At 37.0% G+C, this 26,245-nt stretch overlaps 1 protein-coding gene across 1 annotated transcript; it reads left to right on the forward strand.

Annotated features, from left to right (window-relative positions):
* The first annotated feature begins 21,580 nt into the window (after positions 1–21,580).
* LOC109174388 (LRR receptor-like serine/threonine-protein kinase EFR) lies at positions 21,581–25,788 on the forward strand. The gene is made up of 3 exons (XM_019323627.1): positions 21,581–21,890; positions 23,138–24,235; positions 25,706–25,788. The coding sequence occupies exons 1-3, from the start codon at positions 21,581–21,583 to the stop codon at positions 25,771–25,773; spliced, it is 1,476 nt and encodes a 491-aa protein (XP_019179172.1). The 3' UTR covers positions 25,774–25,788.
* Positions 25,789–26,245: the final 457 nt, after the last annotated feature.

The following is a 26,245-nucleotide window of genomic DNA, read 5'->3' on the forward strand; positions in this document are numbered from 1 at the left end:
GCTGTATGATCCAGTTGAGAAGAAGCTTGTGAGAAACCGTGATGTAGTGTTCTTTGAAGATCAAACCATTGGAGATGTTGACAAAGTGAGAAAGCCAGAATCTCAAGACAACGGAAGTTTGATTGACTGTGAGCCTGTTTCCAGCAAAGATACACATGATGCTGATGAGGTTCAAGAGAATGGGCAGAACGGTGATCTTGTACCAGACAATCAGGATGATACAGTTGATGTGGATGGTCATGTTGATGATGTTGTGCACCAGGAACAAGAAGTTCCTTCGCAGGTTCCAGTTGATCCTCCTAGAAGGTCTAACAGGGAACGAAGACCATCTACTCGGTACTCTTCCAGTCAGTATGTGTTATTGACTGATGGGGGAGAACCTGAGTTCTATGAAGAAGCTATGGAGAGTGAGCAAAAGAGAGAATGACTTGAGGCTATGCAGGATGAGATGAGTTCCCTATATGCAAATGATACCTTTGAGTTGGAAAGGGCACCAAAGAACAGGAAAGCTTTGAAGAACAGGTGGGTCTACAGATTGAAACATGAAGAGGGCACTTCAGTTCCACGATTCAAAGCTCGACTGGTGGTGAAAGGTTTTAGCCCGAAGAAAGGTATTGATTTTGATGAAATTTTCTCTCCTGTTGTGAAATTTTCATCCATTAGAGTTGTGTTGGGTCTAGCAGCTCGTTTGGATTTAGAAATTGAGCAGATGGATGTAAAGACAGCCTTTCTCCATGGTGATTTAGATGAGGAGATATATATGGAGCAACCTGAGGGATTCAAAGTCAAAGGGAAAGAGGATTATGTTTGCAGGTTAAAGAAGAGTTTGTATGGATTGAAGCAAGCTCCGAGGTAGTGGTATAAAAAGTTTACTTCCGTTATGAGTAAGCATGGGTACAAGAAGACTTCTTTAGACCACTGTGTTCTTGTAAACAGATTCTCTGATGATGACTTTGTTATATTGTTGCTTTATGTTCATGATATGTTGATTGTCGGTCGCAATGTTTCAAGAATTCAACAGTTGAAACAAGAGTTGAGTAAGTCCTTTTCTATGAAGGACATGGGACCAGCAAAGCAAATTCTTGGGAAGAAGATCATTCGTGACAGGCAGAACAAGAAGTTGTGGTTATCTCAAGAGAAGAATGTAGAGAAAGTACTTGAGAGATTCAGTATGGATAAAGCTAAGCCAATGAATACACCTCTTGGTATGCATTTCAAGTTAAGTAAGAAGCAATGTGCCTCTAGTGAGAAAGAGAATGAAGAAATGCAAAGAGTTCCCTATTCTTCAGTTGTTGGTAGTTTGATGTATGCCATGGTATGTACGAGACCAGATATTGCTCATGCAGTGGGTGTTGTTAGCAGATTTCTCTCAAATCCAGGGAGAGAACATTGGGATGCTGTGAAGTGGGTTCTGAGATATCTTCGGGGTACTTCAAGTCTGAGTTTGTGTTTTGGTACAAAGAAACCTATTCTTGCCGGGTACACTGATTCAGATATGGCCGGGGACATTGACACCAGGAAATCTACTTCAGGTTATCTAATTACCTATGCAGGGGGAGCAGTTTCATGGCAATCAAGATTGCAAAAGTGTGTTGCTTTGTCTACCACTGAAGCTGAGTTCATAGCATCTGTTGAGGCCAGTAAAGAAATGCTATGGATGAAGAAGTTTGTTCAGGAGCTCGGGTTTGTTCAAGACAGGTATGTGCTCTATTGTGATAGTCAAAGTGCAGTTCATCTTGCAAAGAACTCCACGTTCCATTACAGGTCAAAACATATTGACACGAGATATCATTGGATTAGAGATATCTTGGAGTGCAAGATACTTGAACTTGAAAAGATTCATACTGATGATAATGGGTCTGACATGATGACTAAAGCTTTGCCAAGAGGGAAGTTTGAGGATTATTGCTCTATCGCCGGGATTGCGATATCTTCCACATAGTCGGGAGGGGGAGATTAAATAAATATGAAAACAAGAGACACAAGATTTACGTGGAAAACTCCAAATCGGGGAAAAAACTACGGGACCACCACCAACCAAATAATCCACTATAATAAATCCTGGGTACAAAGTTTCAGGCTACCACACGAGACAAACAAATCCACAAATCATCAAATGCAATAATTCTAGGCCAAAGACTTCTATTATATTCCACAGGCCTAAACAAAATACCAACTCGTACTTAAAATATTCAACCACCACAAGCAAGATGAAAAGAATACAAATAGTACGAGAATACCCAAAAGATGCCTGGAACAAATAAGCTGACCTCCAAAATATTTGATGAAGAAAATACCCAAGAAATTGGCAAACCTCACCACCCTTCTCGTCTCTTTGTCTGTCGAACAGAATAATGAAAGATGAAGCAAAAGGGTTCGCAGCACGCTAGCACGCTTCTTCCACTGCCAAACATATATATATGGGAGAATGCATCCAAAAACAAAGGAAAGTTGTTTCCTTTTTCTCAACTTAGCCAAAAGAAATAAATTTGGTTTCCTTTTCACAAGATGCTGCCACCTCACCTTGTTTCCAATTCTCCATAAACATATATATTCCTTAATTCAACATTCCTAATTATATACTATATATAAATATATAATAGTAATAATAATTAGGGCTCAAGATGAGTGGAGGTTGTTGGTCCCGATAGGGTGGTGAAAGTCTAGAGGGGGGGGGGTGAATAGACTTTCAAGCTTTTTCAAATTAAATAACTCTTTGGTAACTTCAACTCTAAGTAACAAGTAAATAGAGCAAGTTTGTACTGCACAGCGGAGTCTCACTTGTTTGTTCGGATGAAGTGTTGACTTGCAAAATCTCGATAGGACCACTCGTAACCACTTCCCACATTTCATCATGTAATGCGGATAAATGTACATGCATGCGAATTTTCCAATCGTCAAATTTTTCTAGAGAAAATAATAAATTTTGGGCAAGAGCATTATCTCTTTTCATCATCTTGATTTTTCGAGATCTGTCTAGCAGTCAAAATTGACTCAAATAGACAACTGCTCTGATACCAATTGTTGGTCCCGATAGGGTGGTGAAAGTCTAGAGGGGGGGGGGGGGTGAATAGACTTTCAAGCTTTTTCAAATTAAATAACTCTTTGGTAACTTCAACTCTAAGTAACAAGTAAATAGAGCAAGTTTGTACTGCACAGCGGAATAATAGTAAAGAGTTATGCCCAACTAGTAAATTAAGTGTGCATGTATGAGATAAGTTAGGTACAAATGATATGTAAAGTGACAGAGATATCTTGAATATGTAGAGGAGATGGTTCACTCAATATATAATGACAATATTCAAGATTGTAAATAAATATCGTATCACGTCGAACGTGTGACGAATGTTACATGCAACACGTCAAACTTGCTTAGAATAAATCACTATTTAAGCTCGAGAAGTTTGAGTCACATGCATACGTGAGAACACACTAAACCCGGATGATTAAGATTAACTGTGAATAGTAAACGGGTTAGTCGGATGAGATAGATAGATATAGCAAATAAAGTAAGTGCGGTATGTAAATGAGAGAGACAATTTATAGTGGTTCGGAAGTGGCGTAATCTTCCTAGTCCACTTTTCTCCTTTCACGTCTAGGAGAAATTCACTATTTTCCACACACAGTTACAATAGTGAAAGAGTGCTACACAGGCACTTCCTCCGGATGTCTTGCACACAGCTACACCCTACTCCGAGTGTCTCGCACACAGCTACACTCAACTCCGAGTATTTCGCACACAGCTATACTAAACGCCAACTAAGTGTTTTGCACACAGCTACACTTAGCAACTACGAGTGTTTTGCACACAGCTACACTCACTAAAGTATTTTGCACACAGCTATACTCTTTCTATAGTTTACAAATACAAGGATTTGTATTTCTCTCTCCAACTAGATTTTGAGACTATTCAGACTAAGTCTCTTTGAATATTTGAGCACTAGCACTTTTGAATTTTGCACTTGTATTCTATCTCGTTTTTCTCTGTTCTTCTCACGCTCTGTGCACTTGTATTCTATCTCGTTTTTCTCGGTTCTTCTCACACTCTCTCCACGCCCTTTGTCTTCAAGTCTTCATGACTTTTTATAGTCAATCAAATATATCCGTTGGAGTGGGATAATTTGATATTTGAATTTTGAATCTTCATAGCCTGATATTGTTTACAGTAGTAGGTCTTCAATTTTGATTTGATTTGTCAACTTGTCTGACAAAGTAATTATTTTTAGCACAACTTTGATTTTCTAGTTGTTTCTAAAAATATTACTTTAATTGTCAATTTGAATATCCAACGAATCTTTGAAATAAATTCATCTGATAGAATTTATTTCTAGGATAAGTTTTTATATTCAAGCCTTCATAAATATTTTTCCGTTCTGATCAAATGTCTTTCAGGCAATTTTGGAGTCTTGTGGCATGTGGGTGGACTTGGAGTAAATTCCTTCGAATTTATCCAATTTCTGATCATCTTGCTCTTTTGCCACATTGTGCTCCTTTGACTTGAACATCGTGCTCCTTGACTTTGAACATTGTGCTTCTTTTGATGCATTATGCTCTTCTGACAACATTGTGCTTTTTAGACAGCATTGTGCTCCTTTCAGATTTGGTCACATTGTGCTCCTTTAGTGAGCATCGTGCTCACTAGCTGCATTGTGCTCCTTTCAGATTTGGTCACATTGTGCTCCTTAGGACACATTGTGCTCTTTTAGCATACATTGTGCTCTTTTAACATACATCGAGCTCCTTCAAAAATCTGCCTTATTAAAAATATAGGTCCTTGGGGGGAATCGATCTCGAGTGTGATCGTTTAAAGTAAGGACCTCTACCATTTCGCCGTTAGGATCATCCAGTTATTCCTTGCAACGCCATTGCTTTATGCTTCTTTCACGGATGAATGCTCGTAGGACCAAAATTAATTTCTCAAATTAATTTTGTTCTTCCTATGGTAGATTCCTTCTGATTTCAATATTCTGATTTATGATGCTTGTACTAAAGACCTAAAGACCAAGGGGATCTAAAGATACATTGCTCATCAAAACTTACAAAAATATTCCTATCAATTTTCCCCCTTTTTGATGACGCCAAAACCTATACTCAGTCATTTGGCTTGTCTTTTAAAAACAATTATTTTTCAAAAGATTTTATTTTCATTGACATAGCCAAGATGAGTTTAACAAATGATTTTGACTCTAGGAAAGGTATTTTTAGCCACTATATTCCTATTTCGCATTTTTGGAATTTTAATGATAATGAATTTTTGCATTTTTCTAATTCATGCGATTTGATACACTCTAAGCTAAAAATATTACCTTTCAAGACAAATAATAAAATTAAGAAACATCTTAATAGCATCATAAACAGATAATTCGAATCATTTCAAATTGTTCCAAAATATTCATGGGTTCATGTACCCGTGGACCACAAAAAAATTGTACCAATCATACAAACCATCTAATCACTTTGTTTCTCTTTTCCTTGAGCACATTGTTAATATGGTTCTGAACATCAACGAAATTGTCACTAATGGCAAAGTTGTTGCATACCTGTCCAACTGAATAGTAGTTGAAAGCTTCAGTGATGTTGCTCCCGGGCAGTATACCTTCCTCATACCATATGATGCACTCTTCTAGGCATTTTCCATCTTGTAGCTCGGCATCATTGACTTTGATGTAGTCCCTTAGAACCATAATCATCAAGGCTCTAGCATAGCTTTGAATTCTTCTGAAATTTTCACTTGAAACCCACATGTTTTGATCACTAGGACCACTTTTCTTCATTCCTTTTGGTAGATCATTCAAAGTCACCAACTTTGGCATTTCAACTCTACCATCTCTCGGTGTGGATTCCAAATAAAGAGCTGCACGGTTGTACCAATTTATTTGCTCAATGTTTCCCCCTGCACACACAATATCACGAAAAGAACGGTTAGTGATATTTGCACTGCTTGATCCTCCTGGACTGCCAGCTTCACCACCACCGAACCAATACTCCAATCCTCCTTTTCTTGGTGCATTTCTTCCAGCAGATCTGCCTCCTCCACCTCTACTACTGCTTGTGCCAACATTTCTGCTAGCCATGGCAGTCATCATCATCTCAATCATGCTCTCCAAATGACTGAATCTCTCTTCCCCCTTTTTGGCGTAATCAAGAAGTGTATGAACCGATTCACGAAGAGATGAAATGGATTCGGAAATATTCTCATATGATCCCCGAAGGCAGCCCACTTTGGTGTTAACTGAGATGAGATCCGTGTGGACATCACTAATCTGCTTTTCATGTTGATGAACAACATTAAGAATACCTTGGCTTTGGTTCACGGCAATTGCTTCATTTGCCTTTCCAGAATTCTTGAGGATTTGTGAAAGTTGAATATAGAACTCATTGAGTTGCCCTTTGACATTGTTATTCAAACTTCCAACTTGTCTTTCAAGTGCTTGGTGGATATCAATCAAATGTTGTTGACTTCTCCGATTTTCATCAAAAGATGCTTCGAATTTTCCACCTTGAATATTGACAACTTGATCCACATGAGTGTAGATCCCTTGAAACATGTTCTCCATTCGGTCAACAAGGCTTAAGACAACTTTCTCCAGATTTTCTAACTTCTCATTTGTAGGTGTGCCATCAAGTTCTTGCTCTTCTCGGAATGAGGGAAAACACCTTGCTCCTTCTTGAGCAAAATCGGCTTCAAGCATGTGAGATTGAGCTTGATTTTCCACTATATTTCCTTCCCTTTCCGGAGTAAGTAACACGTGAGTGTCACCATGGGCACTTTCTGCATTAATAGATTGAATTTCCTCCGTATGTTGACTAGCTTGCATGGCATTTTGGTCTTGACTTATTTCAGTGAGATTTAACACACTCACATCATATAAGCCACTATCCATCAAGTGTACACCATACGTGACATTTTCTTCAACATCCCTTGTCACAAATTCGGCCATATCAACTAAGAAATCTTCTTCAGTAGGCAAATCACCTTGAACAGTGCAGTCAACAGTACCTTCGGCCAATTTGGCTTTCAATTTGTTCACAAATGCTCCATTTACCGTAGACAACAAGGTTGCATGGCAAACATCAAAATTGCCAATCCAATTTAGTGAAAACAATTCTTCTTCATGCATACTTGGTCCCTTATTCATCAACTCATCATAAGGACCAAGTCTCCATTTTCTCCAACTTAGGACTCTACGGTATTCATTCACTAATACACAGTCTAATCCTTCAACTTGATGAATCTCCTCATTCAACATTGTTTCCAATTCGGCAATTTGGGAAAAAGGATTTAAGAGACTTTGGCTTGCATTTGGGTTAAGACATGTGGTAGGATTTTGGCTTGTGGTAGGGTTAAGGCTTGAGGTAGGGTTATGGCTTGTGTTTGGATTTTGGCTTGATGTAGGGTTTTCATGGGATTGAGAGGGTAGACCAAGAATTTCTGCAACTGGTCTTTTTCTAGCTGGGATACCTCTCGGCTTCCTCTTTCTTTTGGAATTTAGATCACTCATCACTTCATGATCTTTAAACAAGATTCTATTACTCCCAAAAGGCTTCTTTGACCTCATAGTCAACCCTTTTCCTTTGATAATCTCAGCAATGGGCAAACCGAACCCTAATATACGGTTGAACTTCCCATTCCTTATTTTTGCACCTTTCACAAAGTGTGCAATTCGGCTCAAGACAAGCTTACTCCAATCACCCCTAACAACATTCATGATAGCATGTACATAACCAATTCTTACGGGTGAAATATCTTCCATGCTATTTAATTTGCACAATACACATTTGTAGAGAATTTTAACAAGCATTTCATACTCCAACTTCAACTCAGATTTTTGACCGGAAAGATTTGGTTCGAGAGAGGCATTCTCATTCCGAATTTCTGTCCAAATTTCCGTATGATCATATAGGTGAACATCTAAGTCCAACAGTGGTTGTTCTGGACTAGATATGGGCAGTCCAAAGGTTGTGTGTAACTCGTGTTCATCAATGGTGATGAGAGTTCCATTCACGGTGGACTCAATGGTCCATCCAACAACCTTGGCATTCATATAAAACTCTGCTACATCTTCATCATAAAATCCAGAATATGAGTAAGAACATAACCTCATTAGATTGCTTTGTTGAAGTGCATTGATGATTCTTTGTGCAAGAGGAGAGTTCTCGGCTTCTTTGAGGAATCCTTGAGGGTCAAAACTTCCTCCGGCCTTGATTCCCACTGCTAGCTTTGCAAGGTTGAGTTGTGTGGTGTGTTCTTCATTCGGTTGTGAGCTTGTATCTCCAATGGTGGCCATAATGCGATTGATATTTTTAGGAGATTTGAGGGATTGAGAATTTTTGGAAGAAGAGGTTTGTGTTTCGGCTATGGAAGATGAAAAGCTTTTGAAAATTTGAGTGTAATGGTGGCTTCTCCAACCGATTGGGTAGAAAGGAGGTGTCTTTACACAAATATCCTCACAATTAAATGTTGACTTTTAATAAGTGAGGGGTATTTTTGATATTCCAATAGCTTCCAACCTTTGACCTAACTGATAGTTAGTTTAGGTTATATATTCTCCATCCAATTTGTCTGCTGATGTGGCGCCAAAAATTTAGATACTCGGACTGATTTTACCTGAAATAAAATTCAAAGAGCACTAAATCTGTTCGAAAATAATATGTATGTATCTACACGTTTTTATGTAGATGGAAGAAAGATAAATTCATTCTTTCTAGACTATTTATTATGCACAACTACCATAAAAAGGTGTTCTCATTTAAGACATTCTATCATCACACCATCTTATCACTCTTAAATGGTAAGATTTGGCATATCTAGATGATTTCTACTTGTACATATGTATGTAGATATACGGTTAGAAAGACATATAAGCATTATGTGCTTTATCACCATTTAATAGATATAGGTGGACATTAAAAAGATGTGACATTTTTGCATGTGTGACACATAGGCACGAAAATTTAAATCAGATAAAGTGTCGAAATATCATATGAGAAATTGAGCTTATAAATAGAATAGAGTTTAGAAACTTAGCTCAATTCAATCATGCCCATTTCGTGTCTCAATTTCGAAAATCTTGATTCACACAGAGGCTTTGTGAGAATATCAGCTAATTGATTCTCGGTCGGGATATATTCGATTGATAATTCCTTCTTTTCAACATGATCCCGGATAAAATGATGTCTCACATCAATGTGTTTTGTTCTTGAATGCAACACGGGATTATGTGTTATGGCAATAGCACTTGTATTGTCACACAATATATTGACATTTTCACAATTCACGCCATAATCTTTCAGCTGTTGTTTCATCCAAAGAATTTGCGCACAACAACTTCCAGCAGCTATATATTCAGCTTCAGTTGTACTTGTAGCTATGGAGTTTTGCTTTTTGCTGAACCATGAAACCAACCTTCCCCCTAAGAACTGGCACGTTCCTGAGGTACTTTTGCGATCGATTTTACATCCTGCAAAATCTGCATCTGAGAAACCAGTTAGTGTAAAGTTACCTTCTTTGGATACCATAATCCAACATTGACTGTTCCTTTTAAGTATCGGATGACTTTCTTGGTAGCAAGAAGATGACTCTCTTTTGGTTTTGACTGGAACCTAGCACATACTCCCACTGAGTAAGATATATCTGGTCGACTTGCAGTGAGGTATAGTAATGATCTAATCATTCCTCGATATTTTGTTTCGTCCACATCCTTGCCTTCATCATCTTTATCTAATCGTAAAGATGTGCTCATCGGGATCTTGATTGAGGACTTTCCATCTTGACCGAATTTCCTTATCAGATCTTTTGTGTACTTGGCCTGATTGATGAATATTCCTTCGCTGAGTTGCTTTACTTGTAGTCCAAGAAAGTAATTCAATTCTCCCATCATGCTCATCTCAAACTTATTCTGCATGAGCTTAGAAAATTTCTCACAAAGAATTTTATTAGTACTTCCAAAGATAATATCATCAACATAAATTTGTACTAATAAAATGTGATCATTTTCTTGAATTCTAAATAAGGTTTTATCAACAAGGCCTTTTGTGAAACCACAGTTAATTAGGAACGTTGATAGGGTGTCATACCAAGCTCTCGGTGCTTGTTTTAACCCATATAACGCCTTCTTTAATCTGTAGACCTTATTAATATCACCTTTTACCTCGAAACCGGGAGGTTGCTCAACGTAGACTTCCTCTTCAAGTAATCCGTTTAAAAATGCACTTTTCACGCCCATTTGATAGACAGTGAAATTCTTGTATGCGGCATAAGCTAGAAATATTCTGATGGCTTCTAGTCTTGCAACGGGTGCAAATGTTTCATCGAAATCTATGCCTTCTTCTTGTGAATATCCTTTTGCCACTAAACGTGCTTTATTTCGAATGACGATTCCATCCTCATTAGCTTTATTCCGAAAGACCCATTTTGTTCCAATTACATTGTAATTTTCAGGTCTTGGAACTAATTCCCATACGTCATTTCTCTTAAACTGTTCAAGCTCTTCTTGTATTGCATTGATCCAATCTGGATCACTTAGTGTTTCTTCAATGCTTGTGGGCTCCACCTGAGAAAGAAAACAAGAGAATAAAGAATTTATACTTGAGGACCTTGTTTTTACTCCTTCTCGTGGATCTCCAATCACTAGCTCTGGAGGGTGATTTTTGAGCCATCTCAAGTCAGGTTGTAGATTGCATGGGCTTTCCACGTTTCCCTGTTCAGTAGGTAAATTGGAGGTAGACACATTTTGCTCATCAGATTGATCTCCAATTTTTGTATTGACTTGAGAGTTTTGATTTTCAACGTGTGCATCTTCATTGGCTTCCACGTGTTCTTCACTATTGCAATCAATGTCCAATTGCTCCATACCCTGTACAATTTGATCTTTAAAAGATATGTCAGCATCATTAAATGATTTTTCAACTTGACAAATCTCCTGATCATTTTTGTTGCTTTGGGTTTCCTTTATATGAGCTTCATCAAATGTGACATGAATTGATTCTTCTACCGCCATTGATTTCTTGTTCAATACTCTAAATGCTTTACTGGTAGATGAATATCCCGAAAATATTCCTTCATCTGCACGCTCATCAAAAGTCTTTAGATATGTTTTACCATTATTAAGAATAAAACATTTGATACCAAAAGTATGGAAATAGTTGAGTTTAGGTTTTCTCCCTTTCCATAATTCGTACGGAGTCTTATTGTAAGACTTATGTATCAAGCTCCGATTTTGTGTGTAGCAAGCGGTGTTGATTGCTTCAGCCCAATATCTTTTAGGTAGCTCGGCTGACGTAATCATCACTCGTGCGGCTTCTTTTAGCGTTCTATTTCTTCTTTCGGCTACACCGTTTTGTTGAGGTGTACGTGCGGTAGATAGTTGATGTAGAATTCCTTGGGAATTACAGTAGGCTTCAATCACTTGATTCACGAACTCAGTTCCACGATCCATTCGGATTTTTGCAATTTTCAAGTCTTTCTCATTTTGTAGTAGCTTCAGTAGCTCTGGCAACTTTTGCTCCACTTCATTTTTCTTTTTGAGAAATATTGTCCATGTGTACCTGGAAAAGTCATCAACAACAACTAGTGTATATTTCTTAACACTTAGACTTGCTGGGTCTACTGGACCAAATAGATCCATGTTTAGTAGACTTAGCGGTCTTGTTGTAGATTCTTGAGCTTTGGATTTGAAAGATGTCACGACTTGCTTTCCTCTTTGGCAGGCATCACATATTTGATCTTTCTTGTAGACAATGTCGGGCAGACCTTCAACTAATTTGTTTCTTGCTAGCTTGTTGATGGTTTTGAAGTTTAGATGATTCAACTTCTTGTGTCATTCCCAACTTGTTGCGTGTGAGTTGTTTGCTAGTAGACACACTGATTCTTTTGTTGTGTTCCAATCCACAACGTACATATTTTTCTTTCTTATTCCTTCGAGAACAACTTCTCCTGTGGAATTATTTTTCACTTGGCACTTCTCTTTGAAGAACTCTACTAGATATCCTTTGTCACAAAATTGACTTGTACTTAACAAGTTGAATTTTAGACCTTCAACAAAGGATACATCTTCGATTTTCAAACCATTTCTAGATATTGTGCCGATTCCTTTTGTTATGCCGTATCGTTCATTTCCACCGAATACGACTTTTGGTCCTTCGATATTTTTAAGATTCACAAGACTTGATTTATTTCCAGTCATGTGTCTAGAACATCCACTATCGAAGTACCAAACTTCCTGCAAATGAATTAAACATTTTTAGGTACCCAACTTGACTTGGGTCCTTGGGTGTTAGTCATTTTTGGTACCCAAATCCACCTTGTACTCACTGATCTAAGTTTAGGTGATTGGTAACCATTAAACACATTATAATCATATTTAATTTTTGAAAACATTTTTTGTGTCGGTTTTTGAAAATTGACTCGATTTCTTGACACGTGGGATATAGATTGTTTGGGCCTGTGATAAGCATTAAATCTGGACTTAGTCCATGGTTTAATATTTCCAAACCAATCTTGTTTAGAGGGATAGAATCTCCCTGCCCCAATCCTCGGATTTCCCATTTTCCTATGAGGACTTTGTGCACTAAACTCATTGGTGTATTTCCATTCAGGAACAAACTTTTGTCTTTTAATGTACTGTTTGGACGAAATATTGTTTCTTTGAGGCTTTAGTCCAACAGTGCTAATTTTGACATCAGTTTGGTAACCAATTCCTTGTCTCATTGTGCTTTCTTGACCTTTTACAAATTTTACTACTTGGACTTTATTATTTAAAGTAGTAGTAGAATTGGTCAATTTCTCGGAGGCTTGAGAACACGATGGATCATAACCAAGTCCGGTTTTATCACTTGAGGGTTTTTGCATATTTACCATTTTGTCCATTATTTTGGATGAATGCGTAAATGTTGCTATAACCTCTCTGAGGTTGTGTTCTCTCACTTCCCTTGATTTACACTCTTCTTGAAGACAAATAATTTTATCTTTCAAGTCTTTCACTTCAAGAAGAGCATTTTGCAAATTTTCATTTAATTGATCCTTTTCAAGAATCAGATGATTATTGTGCTCTTTGAGTTGAGAGTGAGTGTCCATTACGGTTTGACGTTCTTCCATTAAGTGAAAGAGGGACTCTCTAGAAAATGAAGAATTAACAGAGTCATAAGATTTAGATGTTACCTCATTTTCTTCATGTCCATTAGCCATAAGACACATGTCCTCGTGTGGTGTATTGTTGGAGATGCTCATGCAAAGCATTGCATTGTCATCCTTTGAGGTGTCACTTTCATCACTTGAAGATTCTTCTGACTCACTTATTTCAAGTGGGTCACTGATGAGTGCTTTTCTTCTTTCTTTTAATCTTTTATCTTTGGGCTTGAATTCTTCCTGTTGAGGGTTAGTAACATTTGTATACTGACTTTTACTTACCTTGGGATATGGACAACTTGCTGCAAAGTGTCCCGGTTTTCTACAGTTGTAACACAAATTTGAATCTTCCTCAATAATTTCTTTCTTCGAATTCTTCGTTGTATTCCATGATTTCCCTTGTGGATTTTTCTTGTAGTTGCTTCTCTTCATGAATTTTCTGAATTTCTTGACAAAGAGAGCAAATTGATCATTAGGCAATAATTCAACATTTTGTACTGACCTTGAGGTTGATGGTTGCTCGGCTACAAGCGCGTTGTTCTTTTCTTCATGATCTTCCTCTAATCTTGATTTCATCTCAAATTCATAAGCTTTCAAATCACTAAAGAGCTTATCGGTTGATAGGGTTTTTAGATCCCTATGATCTCTCATGGCTGTGACCTTCATGTCCCATGTAGATGGTAGACCACGTAGAATTTTGAGTGAGATTTCTTTTTGATTAATATCTTTTCCAAGATCATTAATCTCTCCTAAGATTCTGGCAAATCTTGTTTCCATGTCGGTAATATTCTCGCCGGTTAGCATTTTGAAATCTTCAAATTTCTTTAATGCTATAGTGAGTTTATTATCCTTTTCTTGCTCGTCTCCTTCACCAATTTGAATGAGCGTTTCCCATACTTCCTTTGCGGATTGACACTTTCGAACTTTTGGAAATATCGTGTCATCGATAGATTTAAACAAAATATCCTTGGCAATATTGTCCAAGTTATTTCTTGTTCTATCTTCACGAGACCATTCCACTTTCGGTTTTGGAATGTATTGCGGAGTCTCACTTGTTTGTTCGGATGAAGTGTTGACTTGCAAAATCTCGATAGGACCACTCGTAACCACTTCCCACATTTCATCATGTAATGCGGATAAATGTACATGCATGCGAATTTTCCAATCGTCAAATTTTTCTAGAGAAAATAATAAATTTTGGGCAAGAGCATTATCTCTTTTCATCATCTTGATTTTTCGAGATCTGTCTAGCAGTCAAAATTGACTCAAATAGACAACTGCTCTGATACCAATTGTTGGTCCCGATAGGGTGGTGAAAGTCTAGAGGGGGGGGGGGGGTGAATAGACTTTCAAGCTTTTTCAAATTAAATAACTCTTTGGTAACTTCAACTCTAAGTAACAAGTAAATAGAGCAAGTTTGTACTGCACAGCGGAATAATAGTAAAGAGTTATGCCAAACTAGTAAATTAAGTGTGCATGTATGAGATAAGTTAGGTACAAATGATATGTAAAGTGACAGAGATATCTTGAATATGTAGAGGAGATGGTTCACTCAATATATAATGACAATATTCAAGATTGTAAATAAATATCGTATCACGTCGAACGTGTGACGAATGTTACATGCAACACGTCAAACTTGCTTAGAATAAATCACTATTTAAGCTCGAGAAGTTTGAGTCACATGCATACGTGAGAACACACTAAACCCGGATGATTAAGATTAACTGTGAATAGTAAACGGGTTAGTCGGATGAGATAGATAGATATAGCAAATAAAGTAAGTGCGGTATGTAAATGAGAGAGGCAATTTATAGTGGTTCGGAAGTGGCGTAATCTTCCTAGTCCACTTTTCTCCTTTCACGTCTAGGAGAAATTCACTATTTTCCACACACAGTTACAATAGTGAAAGAGTGCTACACAGGCACTTCCTCCGGATGTCTTGCACACAGCTACACCCTACTCCGAGTGTCTCGCACACAGCTACACTCAACTCCGAGTATTTCGCACACAGCTATACTCAACGCCAACTAAGTGTTTTGCACACAGCTACACTTAGCAACTACGAGTGTTTTGCACACAGCTACACTCACTAAAGTATTTTGCACACAGCTATACTCTTTCTATAGTTTACAAATACAAGGATTTGTATTTCTCTCTCCAACTAGATTTTGAGACTATTCAGACTAAGTCTCTTTGAATATTTGAGCACTAGCACTTTTGAATTTTGCACTTGTATTCTATCTCGTTTTTCTCTGTTCTTCTCACGCTCTCTGCACTTGTATTCTATCTCGTTTTTCTCGGTTCTTCTCACACTCTCTCCACGCCCTTTGTCTTCAAGTCTTCATGACTTTTTATAGTCAATTAAATATATCCGTTGGAGTGGGATAATTTGATATTTGAATTTTGAATCTTCATAGCCTGATATTGTTTACAGTAGTAGGTCTTCAATTTTGATTTGATTTGTCAACTTGTCTGACAAAGTAATTATTTTTAGCACAACTTTGATTTTCTAGTTGTTTCTAAAAATATTACTTTAATTGTCAATTTGAATATCCAACGAATCTTTGAAATAAATTCATCTGATAGAATTTATTTCTAGGATAAGTTTTTATATTCAAGCCTTCATAAATATTTTTCCGTTCTGATCAAATGTCTTTCAGGCAATTTTGGAGTCTTGTGGCATGTGGGTGGACTTGGAGTAAATTCCTTCGAATTTATCCAATTTCTGATCATCTTGCTCTTTTGCCACATTGTGCTCCTTTGACTTGAACATCGTGCTCCTTGACTTTGAACATTGTGCTTCTTTTGATGCATTATGCTCTTCTGACAACATTGTGCTTTTTAGACAGCATTGTGCTTTTTAGCATTGTGCTCCTTAGCTGCATTGTGCTCCTTTCAGATTTGGTCACATTGTGCTCCTTTAGTGAGCATCGTGCTCACTAGCTGCATTGTGCTCCTTTCAGATTTGGTCACATTGTGCTCCTTAGGACACATTGTGCTCTTTTAGCATACATTGTGCTCTTTTAACATACATCGAGCTCCTTCAAAAATCTGCCTTTTTAAAAATATAAGTCCTTGGGGGGAATCGATCTCGGGTGTGATCATTTAAAGTAAGGACCTCTACCATTTCGCCGTTAGGCTCATCCAGTTATTCCTTGCAACGCCATTGCTTTATGCTTCTTTCACGGATGAATGCTCGTAGGACCAAAATTAATTTCTCAAATTAATTTTGTTCTTCCTATGGTAGATTCCTTCTGATTTCAATATTCTGATTTATGATGCTTGTACTAAAGACCTAAAGACCAAGGGGATCTAAAGATACATTTGGCTCATCAAAACTTACAAAAATATTCCTATCATAGGTCCAACAAAAATTATAGTGGATACAAATTGGCTTGGTCCAAACATGAGCTATTTACCACATAGGAGGGAAGCCCAACCCAACATCTCGTAACCCTAACCTAGAAACACAAGTGAATATTCATTCCCATGATATAAACACACATACAATTCAAGAACAAGCATTCAATATAAAACCCTAACTAATACCATCTTCTGATGTGCAATAGCTAAGAGTTAACTCCTTAACAAATATGCACGGCTTCTCCCAAGGTGCAATAGTCAAATGCATTTGTGAGTGCCCTAAGATATGCCTTAACTCCCGTTAAGACATAAAGATAGCTATGAAACAAGTAATTTTGACCATTAATTACAAGCATCAACAATATAAATCACAATTGCAACACAAGTTATAAAACTCAATATATATATATATATATATATATATATTAAATGTTTGGAATAAAGTGTAATAGTTTTGATGAGCCAAAATTGTAATTTTAGAACTCCCCAATTTTATTTTGAGTCTAGTTGTCTATTAGTCGAAGTCCCAAGTCAAGGCATAAAGCCTACGAATTTCTTAGCAAAATATACTTATCCAGAATGTTACTACTTGAGAATTATTTACCTTGGAAGACACTAAAGGAATAAGTGGTGAAGTGGATAAGGAACAATGTTGCTAAAGTTAGAGGTCACAGGTTTGAAAATCAATCTCTACCTTTTTGAAATGGAGAAAAAGCTAAGGTGTGAAGGGGCTGATAGGGGACGACCAAGAGGCAGACTCGGAGTCAAAATGCTACTAAAGCCACTCTGAGAATAAAGATTAAATCCAGAAATATTAACCAATGAGTTAATATGGTGCAATGGTAAAAGTTTGGGGGATATATTTTGTTGGCTCATGTTCAAATCTCACTAAGCTTGTGAACATGATAAGTAAGATGCATGTGAACTCTTCTACACATCTTCTTTCTCATTTAAATCTCTTGCTACGTATCTCAAATCATTTCAAAAGAAGAAATGTTCGAAGATATATTTTTTACTCAAGCAAGAATCATCAACAAATCTTTTAGAAGATTTCATCATTTTGAATCTGTCAAGATAAGGAAATTATTTTTCGGAGAAGATTCAGCTGATGAGCCGACATATACGACTTTTGAAGTTTTGTTAGGTGAGGATTTTCAAACTCACTGTAAGAAGCCCATCTCTTGCATTAATTCACCGCAATGCAAGTTGGCAATAATGTGTAGCTGATCAAGATGAACGATCAAAATCAACTGATGCTACAACGGTAATATAGCTTCTTCTGCTATATATACCAGAAGACTTGAAGACATGAAGTAGAGAGAAATACACAAAAAATAAGAGAAGGGAGTCAACACAACAAAAATTGAAAGGCAAAAAATCGAAATATCCAGTTGAGCTTTCACGAGAGATTCTTCAAGTCCTTAGAAGAGAAATTTGTTTTCTCTATTTCTTATCTCTACTGTGTGTAGAAAGAGGGTTGAGTGTAGCTTTGTGCAAGACACTACCCTGTTAAGTGTAGCTTTGTGCGAAACACTCGTGGTTGCTAAGTGTAGCTGTGTGCGAGACACTCGGTGGTGCTAAGTGTACCTGTGTGCAAGACACTTAGTTGGTGTAGGAGTATAGCTTTGTGCGAGATACTCGGGATTGTGCGAGATACTCAGGATTGAGTGTAGCTGTGTGCACAACACGCGGGAAGTGCTTGTGTAGCACTTGATTCACTATTTGTATCTGGGTGAACGAGATAGTGAATTTCCTCCTTGGAGTGAAAGGAGAAGAGTGGACTAGGAGGATTACACCACCTCTGAACCACTATAAATTGCCTCTCTCATTTACTTACTGCCTTTATTTATTATTGTATGCATACTAACCCATTTACTATTCGTCTTATTTATCTATCTCATTGTTTGGGTTATGTGACTTTACAAGTGCATGCAGACACTATTCTATTTGGATTCATTCATTGATTCACACGTGATATTGCATACATATTGAGTGAACCATCTCTTTAAATATTCATTTATTGTCTTGCATGTTGAATATTTGACTGACCCATCTTATACTGTGCAAATTTATTCATCTGGGTCTAGTAGTTTTTACGTATGCATGTGGGCATAAATTTGCATACTTATTATTTGAGCCATACCAAGCATATCCATCATATTGCATGTGATATATCTCTTTGATTTTACGTAACACTTGGTTGATAAATCTTTCCGTTGCACATATGAGTTACATATCTTGTTACTTAGAGTTGAAATTACCAAAGTGTTATTTATTGAGAAAAAGTTTAAAAAGTCTATTCACTCCCCCCCCCCCCTCCCCCCCCCCTCCCCACCCTCTAGACTTTTTACCACCCTATCGGGACCAACATTAAAGAATCTGAGAACTAGGCACATAGATTCATAAACACTTTTACTCAAAAATCTCTACGATAACTTAGCCACTCATGGCTGGATTAGCATTCGTTACAATATCAATGAGTTCACACGCAACAAAGAAAGTAAAAGAAAAGGTAAAGAAATTCTCCCAAATCTCTCTAGCTTTTCCTCTTCTTCCAAGGTGACTTGTAGCTCTTGATGTGTTTTTCTTCTCTTCTCTTGCTCCAAAACGCAGTTTCTGAGTCCTTAGGGTTGAGGGAAGATGAGATTTTTATAGATGGAGCTGAATAGGAAGAGATTAGGAAGTTTCTGCCCAACTTTCCAAATTCAGTTCAGGATTTTCGACGTGTCGAGTTTCAGCATCAATCTTCGTGCAACTTTCTCGAAGTTTTTGATGCTTCGAGTTTTTTGCATCATAGGTTGTGGCCCTTCGAGTCTTCTTTCTAATAACGCAATAATAACCTGATTCAGACATTCCTAGCATGAGATATGATCAAAATACTAAGGTGTCGCCAAATTCAGTGGGAATTACAACTCTTTGGTCTTTTGCTCCACTTTTCCTTATTTTGTTCTTGTGATCAAATCCATTGAAAGTACCACTCTTTAGCTCTCTTTGAAGCATTTTAGCCACCTAGCTCTTTGACTTTACGTTGATTCCCATTGACTCGAGATTCACTCAAAATGCCCGGAAAAGCATACATTTGTCTTCAAATCAACATTTATGCACCTAATGATATAAACAAATGAATTAAGACACATTTTTTTGCAAAAAACCAAAGTATTTTTCTCTCAAAATAGGTCTATATATGGGGTAGAATCATAGACATAAACAAAGTTATGAATGGGTAGAATCTAGACAAAGATTTATAGGATTTATAGCATCAATGATTGGCAAACTTTTCTCTTTTTCTCTTAATATGATTTTTCTTTTGTTTAGATATTGAAGATCTTTTTCTTAAGATAACGATTTTGCGCCTAAAATATAAAATCTGGTAACATTTCGCCTTCAATTTGGTCGGAAGAACCAAAACTGATAAAATCTCAAAGTTAGACAATAAAATTGAACAAATTTAAAACTGTGCACCAAAAATCATAATACTTTAAAAATCATGGGACTAAAAGTGAATTTAATACTTTCTAGCAAGTAAATGGAAGCAACACTTGAAATCACATGCATGTTTATCAATTATCAGTGTGTTTGGCACATAATTGTGAAAATTTCCATCAAGTAATAATAGTAAGCAACAACAACGGCGACTACCATTTTATATGCAATCATTTCAGCATTTTTTTTCAAAAATTTGTATTATGCAGAAGTTAATCTCACGCGGAGTTTGGTCCCCCAAAGTTGAAATCATTATTCTATGAATCATAGTTCATACAACTAATGTAAATTCAATACACAAGATAAAGCATACTATGTCTTTGTCATGCACATTCTGCGACAGCGTGTTTGGGAAAGTCTCTATGCAATAAAATTCAACCTCATTTTAAAAGACTCTTTGTATATATATATAGTGGTGGAAATTCCCTTCCTTTTCAATGTGGGACAAAGGCTACTTATAAGCCTTTCAAATTTCATTTTCCAAGTTAATGGATCTACTTTGAGAATCAATTTAGAGGTGGACCCGACCTATGTTTGTACCACAAAATAACCACTTACAATGTCATTTTTACTATTTATTCCAACATATTTAAAATGTACTTTGTATTTATGATGCACACATTTGACCCCAAAATTGCCATGCAATTGTTTTCATGAACTATATTATGCATAAATTTGTACAATACTTTTTTTTAGTACTATTGACTTTGTTCGTAACTACTTTCTCAACCTACTGAAATATAAAAAATCAATAACATCCCTACGAAACTTGAACTCGTGACTTTTTATATGGGAGAGTTACTCAGTGTCACTAGATCATAAGGTCATTGAGTGTAAACGTTCTACTAGCTATTGTCAAGACCCAAATTTCCACGCGGAGTTTGGTCCCCCAAAATTTCTATGCGATCGATTGCTTTCAGGAATAGTAATGTGCAGAAATTTAATTTGTACAATAATTTTCTACACATTCTACCTGCTATTTTCCAGACCGAGTCATCAAAGTAATCCTAAAGACGACCTTTATCATCCACAAGAGCAACGTAACTGAAATTTGATCTCTACAGAAAAAGAAAAAAAAAAAATCTTCTTTGGAATTCTGTGCATATATCATGCAAAATTCCAAGTCAATAGCCCTCACCGATGAAAGTCATTTATATTCCTGTGCTTGGTGATCTTCGTGTTGGAAATATGCTTCACAACTTTCTAAACCATTTCAACTGTTTTACCCTTAGATAAATTTAAATAGCTAGCATTTCTTAGGTAATGTATAAGTCATATGATTGGCTAAAAGGTTTTTTTTTTTTTTTCATCAAAGCCAGTATTTGTCATGAGGCTTAGAGTTGGCTTAAAATTCAATAATCGGAGGACCACTTTGTGTGCAATTAAAAGTCAAGGAACCAATTTGAAAAAAAGTCATAGTCGGATGACCATTTAGAGAATTAACTCTTCACGGATTTGTCCCTAGTTAAAAAATTAGACTTCATCAATATATGCATGTGTGTGGTTTTGTATTCTTGAGCTCTATATATACTCTGATCTTTCCGGTTTCCACCCAGTCCAAGTGCACTCAGTATAATAAAGTTTGTATCTTTTCCAGTCCACAAAATGAGCTCCTCCCTATTTTGTTTTTATGCCATATTTGCCTTCCTTAGCAAAACTTCCTTCTACCTGCCTGGAAATGTTTCTGATCACCGAGCATTACTTTCATTCAAGGCCAACATGATCGGAGATCCTCTTCAATCATGGAATGAGTCTACCCATTTCTGTAATTGGGTTGGAATAACTTGTGGTCGCGAACACCAACGAGTTGTAACAATCGATTTGGAGTCGAGCAACCTTCAAGGCTCTTTGTCCCCTGCAATTGGGAACTTGAGTTTTCTTAGAGAATTGATTCTTTACAACAACACTCTATCAGGTATAATTCCTAAAGAGATGGGTAGGCTTAGAAGATTAAGTGTGTTGGTTCTGGAAAGAAATGTATTTTCAGGTGAAATTCCAAAAAACTTTTCACATTGTGTTAGTCTAAGAGGTTTTTTTTTTTTTTTTTTTGGGGAAACAATAATCTAAGGGGTACATTTCCTTTGGAGTTTCGGTCACTGTCCAAACTTGAGTACTTTTCGGTTTTCAGAAACCACTTGATGGGAGAGATACCTGCTTACATACGCAATTTTTCATCACTCAAGGTACTTTCTTTTGGTGAAAATAATTTCAAGGAAAAAATTCCTACTTCTTTTGGATGCCTGCAGAAAGTTTTTGCTATTGGTCTAGGCTATAACAACCTGAGTTCTACCATTCCCCTATCCATTTTCAATCTGTCATCATTGGTAACTTTTGATGTACAAGTAAATAAACTTGAGGGATATCTTCCTGCCAATTTAGGCTTTACACTTCCAAATCTAGAGTATTTTTATATTTATTATAATTTTTTAAGAGGGCGACTTCCTATCTCAATGTCAAATGCCACAGCACTACACCGATTTTATGTTGGCCAAAATGATTTATATGGAGGGGTACCGTCATTTAGTGGACTTAAAAGACTTAATTTTGTTTCACTTGACGACAATCCGCTTCGCAATGGAAAATCCACTGATTTGGATTTCATGTCATCTCTTCTCAATAGTACTGCTACACTAGTGATCCTATCTCTTTATAACTGCAATTTTGGAGGGGTTTTGTCGAGATTCATTGCAAACTTTTCAAGTCTTGAGAATTTTCTCATTGGAGAAAATGTCATAAGTGGTACTATTCCAAGTGAAATTTGTCTTCTTGTTAACTTACAACACCTAGACTTATCAGAAAACCAACTAGGCGGTACTATTCCAAGCTCATGGGGAAGCCTTCAAAAACTCATTGGCTTATACCTTGATGGAAACAAATTGTTTGGTGAGATTCCAATTTCATTGGGAAATCTGACCATTTAGAGAGCTTTACCTACAATTCAATGAGTTGCGAGGTACTATACCGATAAGTTTTGAAAATTCTAAGTGTTTGTTAGAATTAGATCTTTCTAACAACAAACTCCAAGGAAATTTTTCCAAAGTTATCTTCACATCACTTGTGCATCTAGACCTCTCTCACAATCACTTTACAGGTCCTCTTCCTGTAGAGATTCGTGGGTTCAAAAATTTGGTGTCACTAAACCTCTCAAACAACATGTTTTAGGCACACTTCCAAGTACCATTGGTGCACTGAATAGCTTGACTGAACTCAACATCAATCATAATCTTTTTCATGGATTTATCTCTCCTTCTTTCAGTTCTTTAAAACGCCTTGAAATTTTAGATCTATCTTGTAATAACCTCACAGGAAAAATATCTGAATTTCTAGGTAAACTTCAGTACTTGAAGCGGTTGAATTTATCATTTAACCATTTGGAAGGTGAGATACCTACTGAAGGGATTTTTAAACACAAGACTGAAGTTGAGCTTGTTGGTAACAACCTTTGTGGAGGTATTCCACAATTTGGGTTGCCAACATGCCCAAGAGAAGGGGAAAGACAACATCTGTCCCATATTCAAAAGTTGGCAATTTTAATTTCGAGTGGGACTTTGATTCTGCTGATAATTGTGGCTCTCAGTGTGTTCATTTACAAGCAGAAGAACAAGCAGCCTTTAACGTTGGATGCAACAACAGAGCTCATGCCTAAGTTGTCATATTGGGGTATCCAGAAGGCAACTAATGAATTTTTTAAATCCAACATAATTGGTTTTGGAAAATTCAGCACTGTTTACAAAGGCATTCTTGATGGTAGTTTGGGAATTGTTGCAATTAAAGTGTTCAAGCTTCAAGTTAGAGGAGCATCCAAGAGCATTTTGGCGGAATGTGAAGCATTGAGGAAAATTAGGCACCGAAACTTGGTAAAGGTTTTGACAGCTTGTTGTAGCATTGACCATGAGGGTAATGACTTCTTGGCCATTGTTTATGAGTATATGATCAATGGTAACATGGACAATTGGATGCACAATCACTCAAAAGACATAGGAGAGAAAAATGATTTAAAGAATTTGAACTTGTTACAGAGGGTAAATATTGCAATTGATGTGGCAAATGCACTTGATTATCTTCATAATCAATTGGAGACAGGTTTAATACATTGTGATTTGAAGCCAAGCAATATTTTGTTGGATGGAGACTTGGTTGGTCACGTGGCTGATTTTGGAATAGCAAAGTTTCTTCCCACGGAAGTTACACTTGCATCTTCATCTAACCAAGTGAGTTCATCTATAGGAATTAAAGGGACTTTTGGATATGCAGCTCCAGGTGCACTATTCTCCTTAAAACCGTTAAGAGAGAATATATCACTTCTAATTAAACATAAAAACTTTATATATATATATATATATATATATATATATATATATATATATATATATATATATAGGGGTGATCACATGTGGTCATGTTGTTAGGTGTGGTCATATGGTCAATTATAGGCCATTAGATTAGATAGATCCAATGAATCATATTAATCAAGATTTTTCTAGTATTTTCGCGCACATTCTCCTACCTAGCGAACTGCAAGGGTAAACTCGTCATAAAACATCGGAATAGGAAAAATCACATTGTTGTGTGTTTTATTACACTATTGGTGCATGTTGTCAACACTGTTGGTGTATTCTGGAACCCGGCCGCTATAAATGGCCACTGTAATTACCATAACCCGGAAATACACCATTGGTGTGTTTCACTGTGGTGTGTTTTATTACACTATTGGTGTATGTTGGCAACATTGTTGGTGTATTCTGGAACCCGCCCGCTATAAATGGCCACTGTAATTACCATAACACCCCCACTTACCAAAACGCGCGAAAATCCTCAGAATTACCACTGTCGTTAGATTAAACTGATTCAACGACACAGATACGACCATATCGCCTCACCTAATGACATGACCACATATGAGCGCTCTTCTAGAAGAGCGCTCATATGTGGTCATGTCATTAGGTGAGGCGATATGGTCGTATCTGTGTCGTTGAATCAGTTTAATCTAACGGCAGTGGCTAATTATGAGGATTTTCGCGCTGGGGGTGTTATGGTAATTACAGTGGCCATTTATAGCGGTCGGGTTCCAGAATACACCAACAGTGTTGACAACATGCACCAATAGTGTAATAAAACACACCATAGTGAAACACACCAATAGTGTATTCTCGAACACTGTATTGTGTATTTATTCATATCTAATGGCGCGTTTTTGGTGATGCTACCTAATTTGTGTATGTTTTTTGTTGTGCATTTCATAACATGGATTGTGTATATTTGTATAACAATTGGTGCGGCCGCACTGACCACACGGGAAAGCGTTGCCGCACCTAAACTTGGCACCAATGGGAATCTACAAATACACCAGAGTAAGGCTAATAATGCACCAATTACACAAATAAAACGCACAACAATGTGATTTTCCCTATTCTGGTGCCTTATGACGAGTTTACCCTTGCAGTTCGCGGGGTAGGAGAATGTGCGCGAAAATACTAGAAGAATCTTGATTAATGTGATTCATTAGATCTATCTAATCTAATGGCCTGTAATTGACCATATGACCACACCTAACAACATGGCCACATGTGATCACCCCTATATATATATATATATATATATATATATATATATATATATATATATATGTGTGTGTGTGTGTGTGTGTGTGTGTGTGTGTGTGTGTGTGTGTGTGTATACACACACACACACACTGAAAGAATACTAATGCTTGAATTTGAATTTTTTCAGAGTCTGGGATGGGAAGTGATTTGTCAACATTTGGTGATATGTATAGCTATGGGATCCTTTTACTATAAATGTTTGCCAGTAAAAGTCCTACTAGTGATATCTTCAATAATGGCTTAACTCTTCATAACCATGTTAGAATGAGCATTCCTGAGCAAGTCACTGAGATTGTGGATCCAAAGCTATTCCACAAAAAAACTAATGCAACACCTAAAAGTCTTGTACTTCAGAACCAGATAATAGAATGCCTTGTATCGATTCTTAAGATTGGAATAGCTTGTTCCTTGGAGTTACCTAGGGAAAGAATGAGCATTGGCAATGCAGTCAAGGAGTTGCTTTCAATCAAAGACACCCTTGTGGAACTTGGAGACATTAGGACCATTCTTCGGTGAGGTAATTAATTTATGATGCTCCTTAAATTAGTGCACTGGAAATTTTCAAGTGCTTCATCTAAACGAAAAGTGTAAACTGATAATTGGATTGCACATTTATGTTTATACTAGTTTTACACGCGCATTGCGCGAATGAGTTAATGCCCAATGT

This window comes from Ipomoea nil, unplaced genomic scaffold (genome assembly GCF_001879475.1).
Source record: "Ipomoea nil cultivar Tokyo-kokei standard unplaced genomic scaffold, Asagao_1.1 scaffold0642, whole genome shotgun sequence".
Classification (NCBI taxonomy): domain Eukaryota; kingdom Viridiplantae; phylum Streptophyta; class Magnoliopsida; order Solanales; family Convolvulaceae; genus Ipomoea; species Ipomoea nil.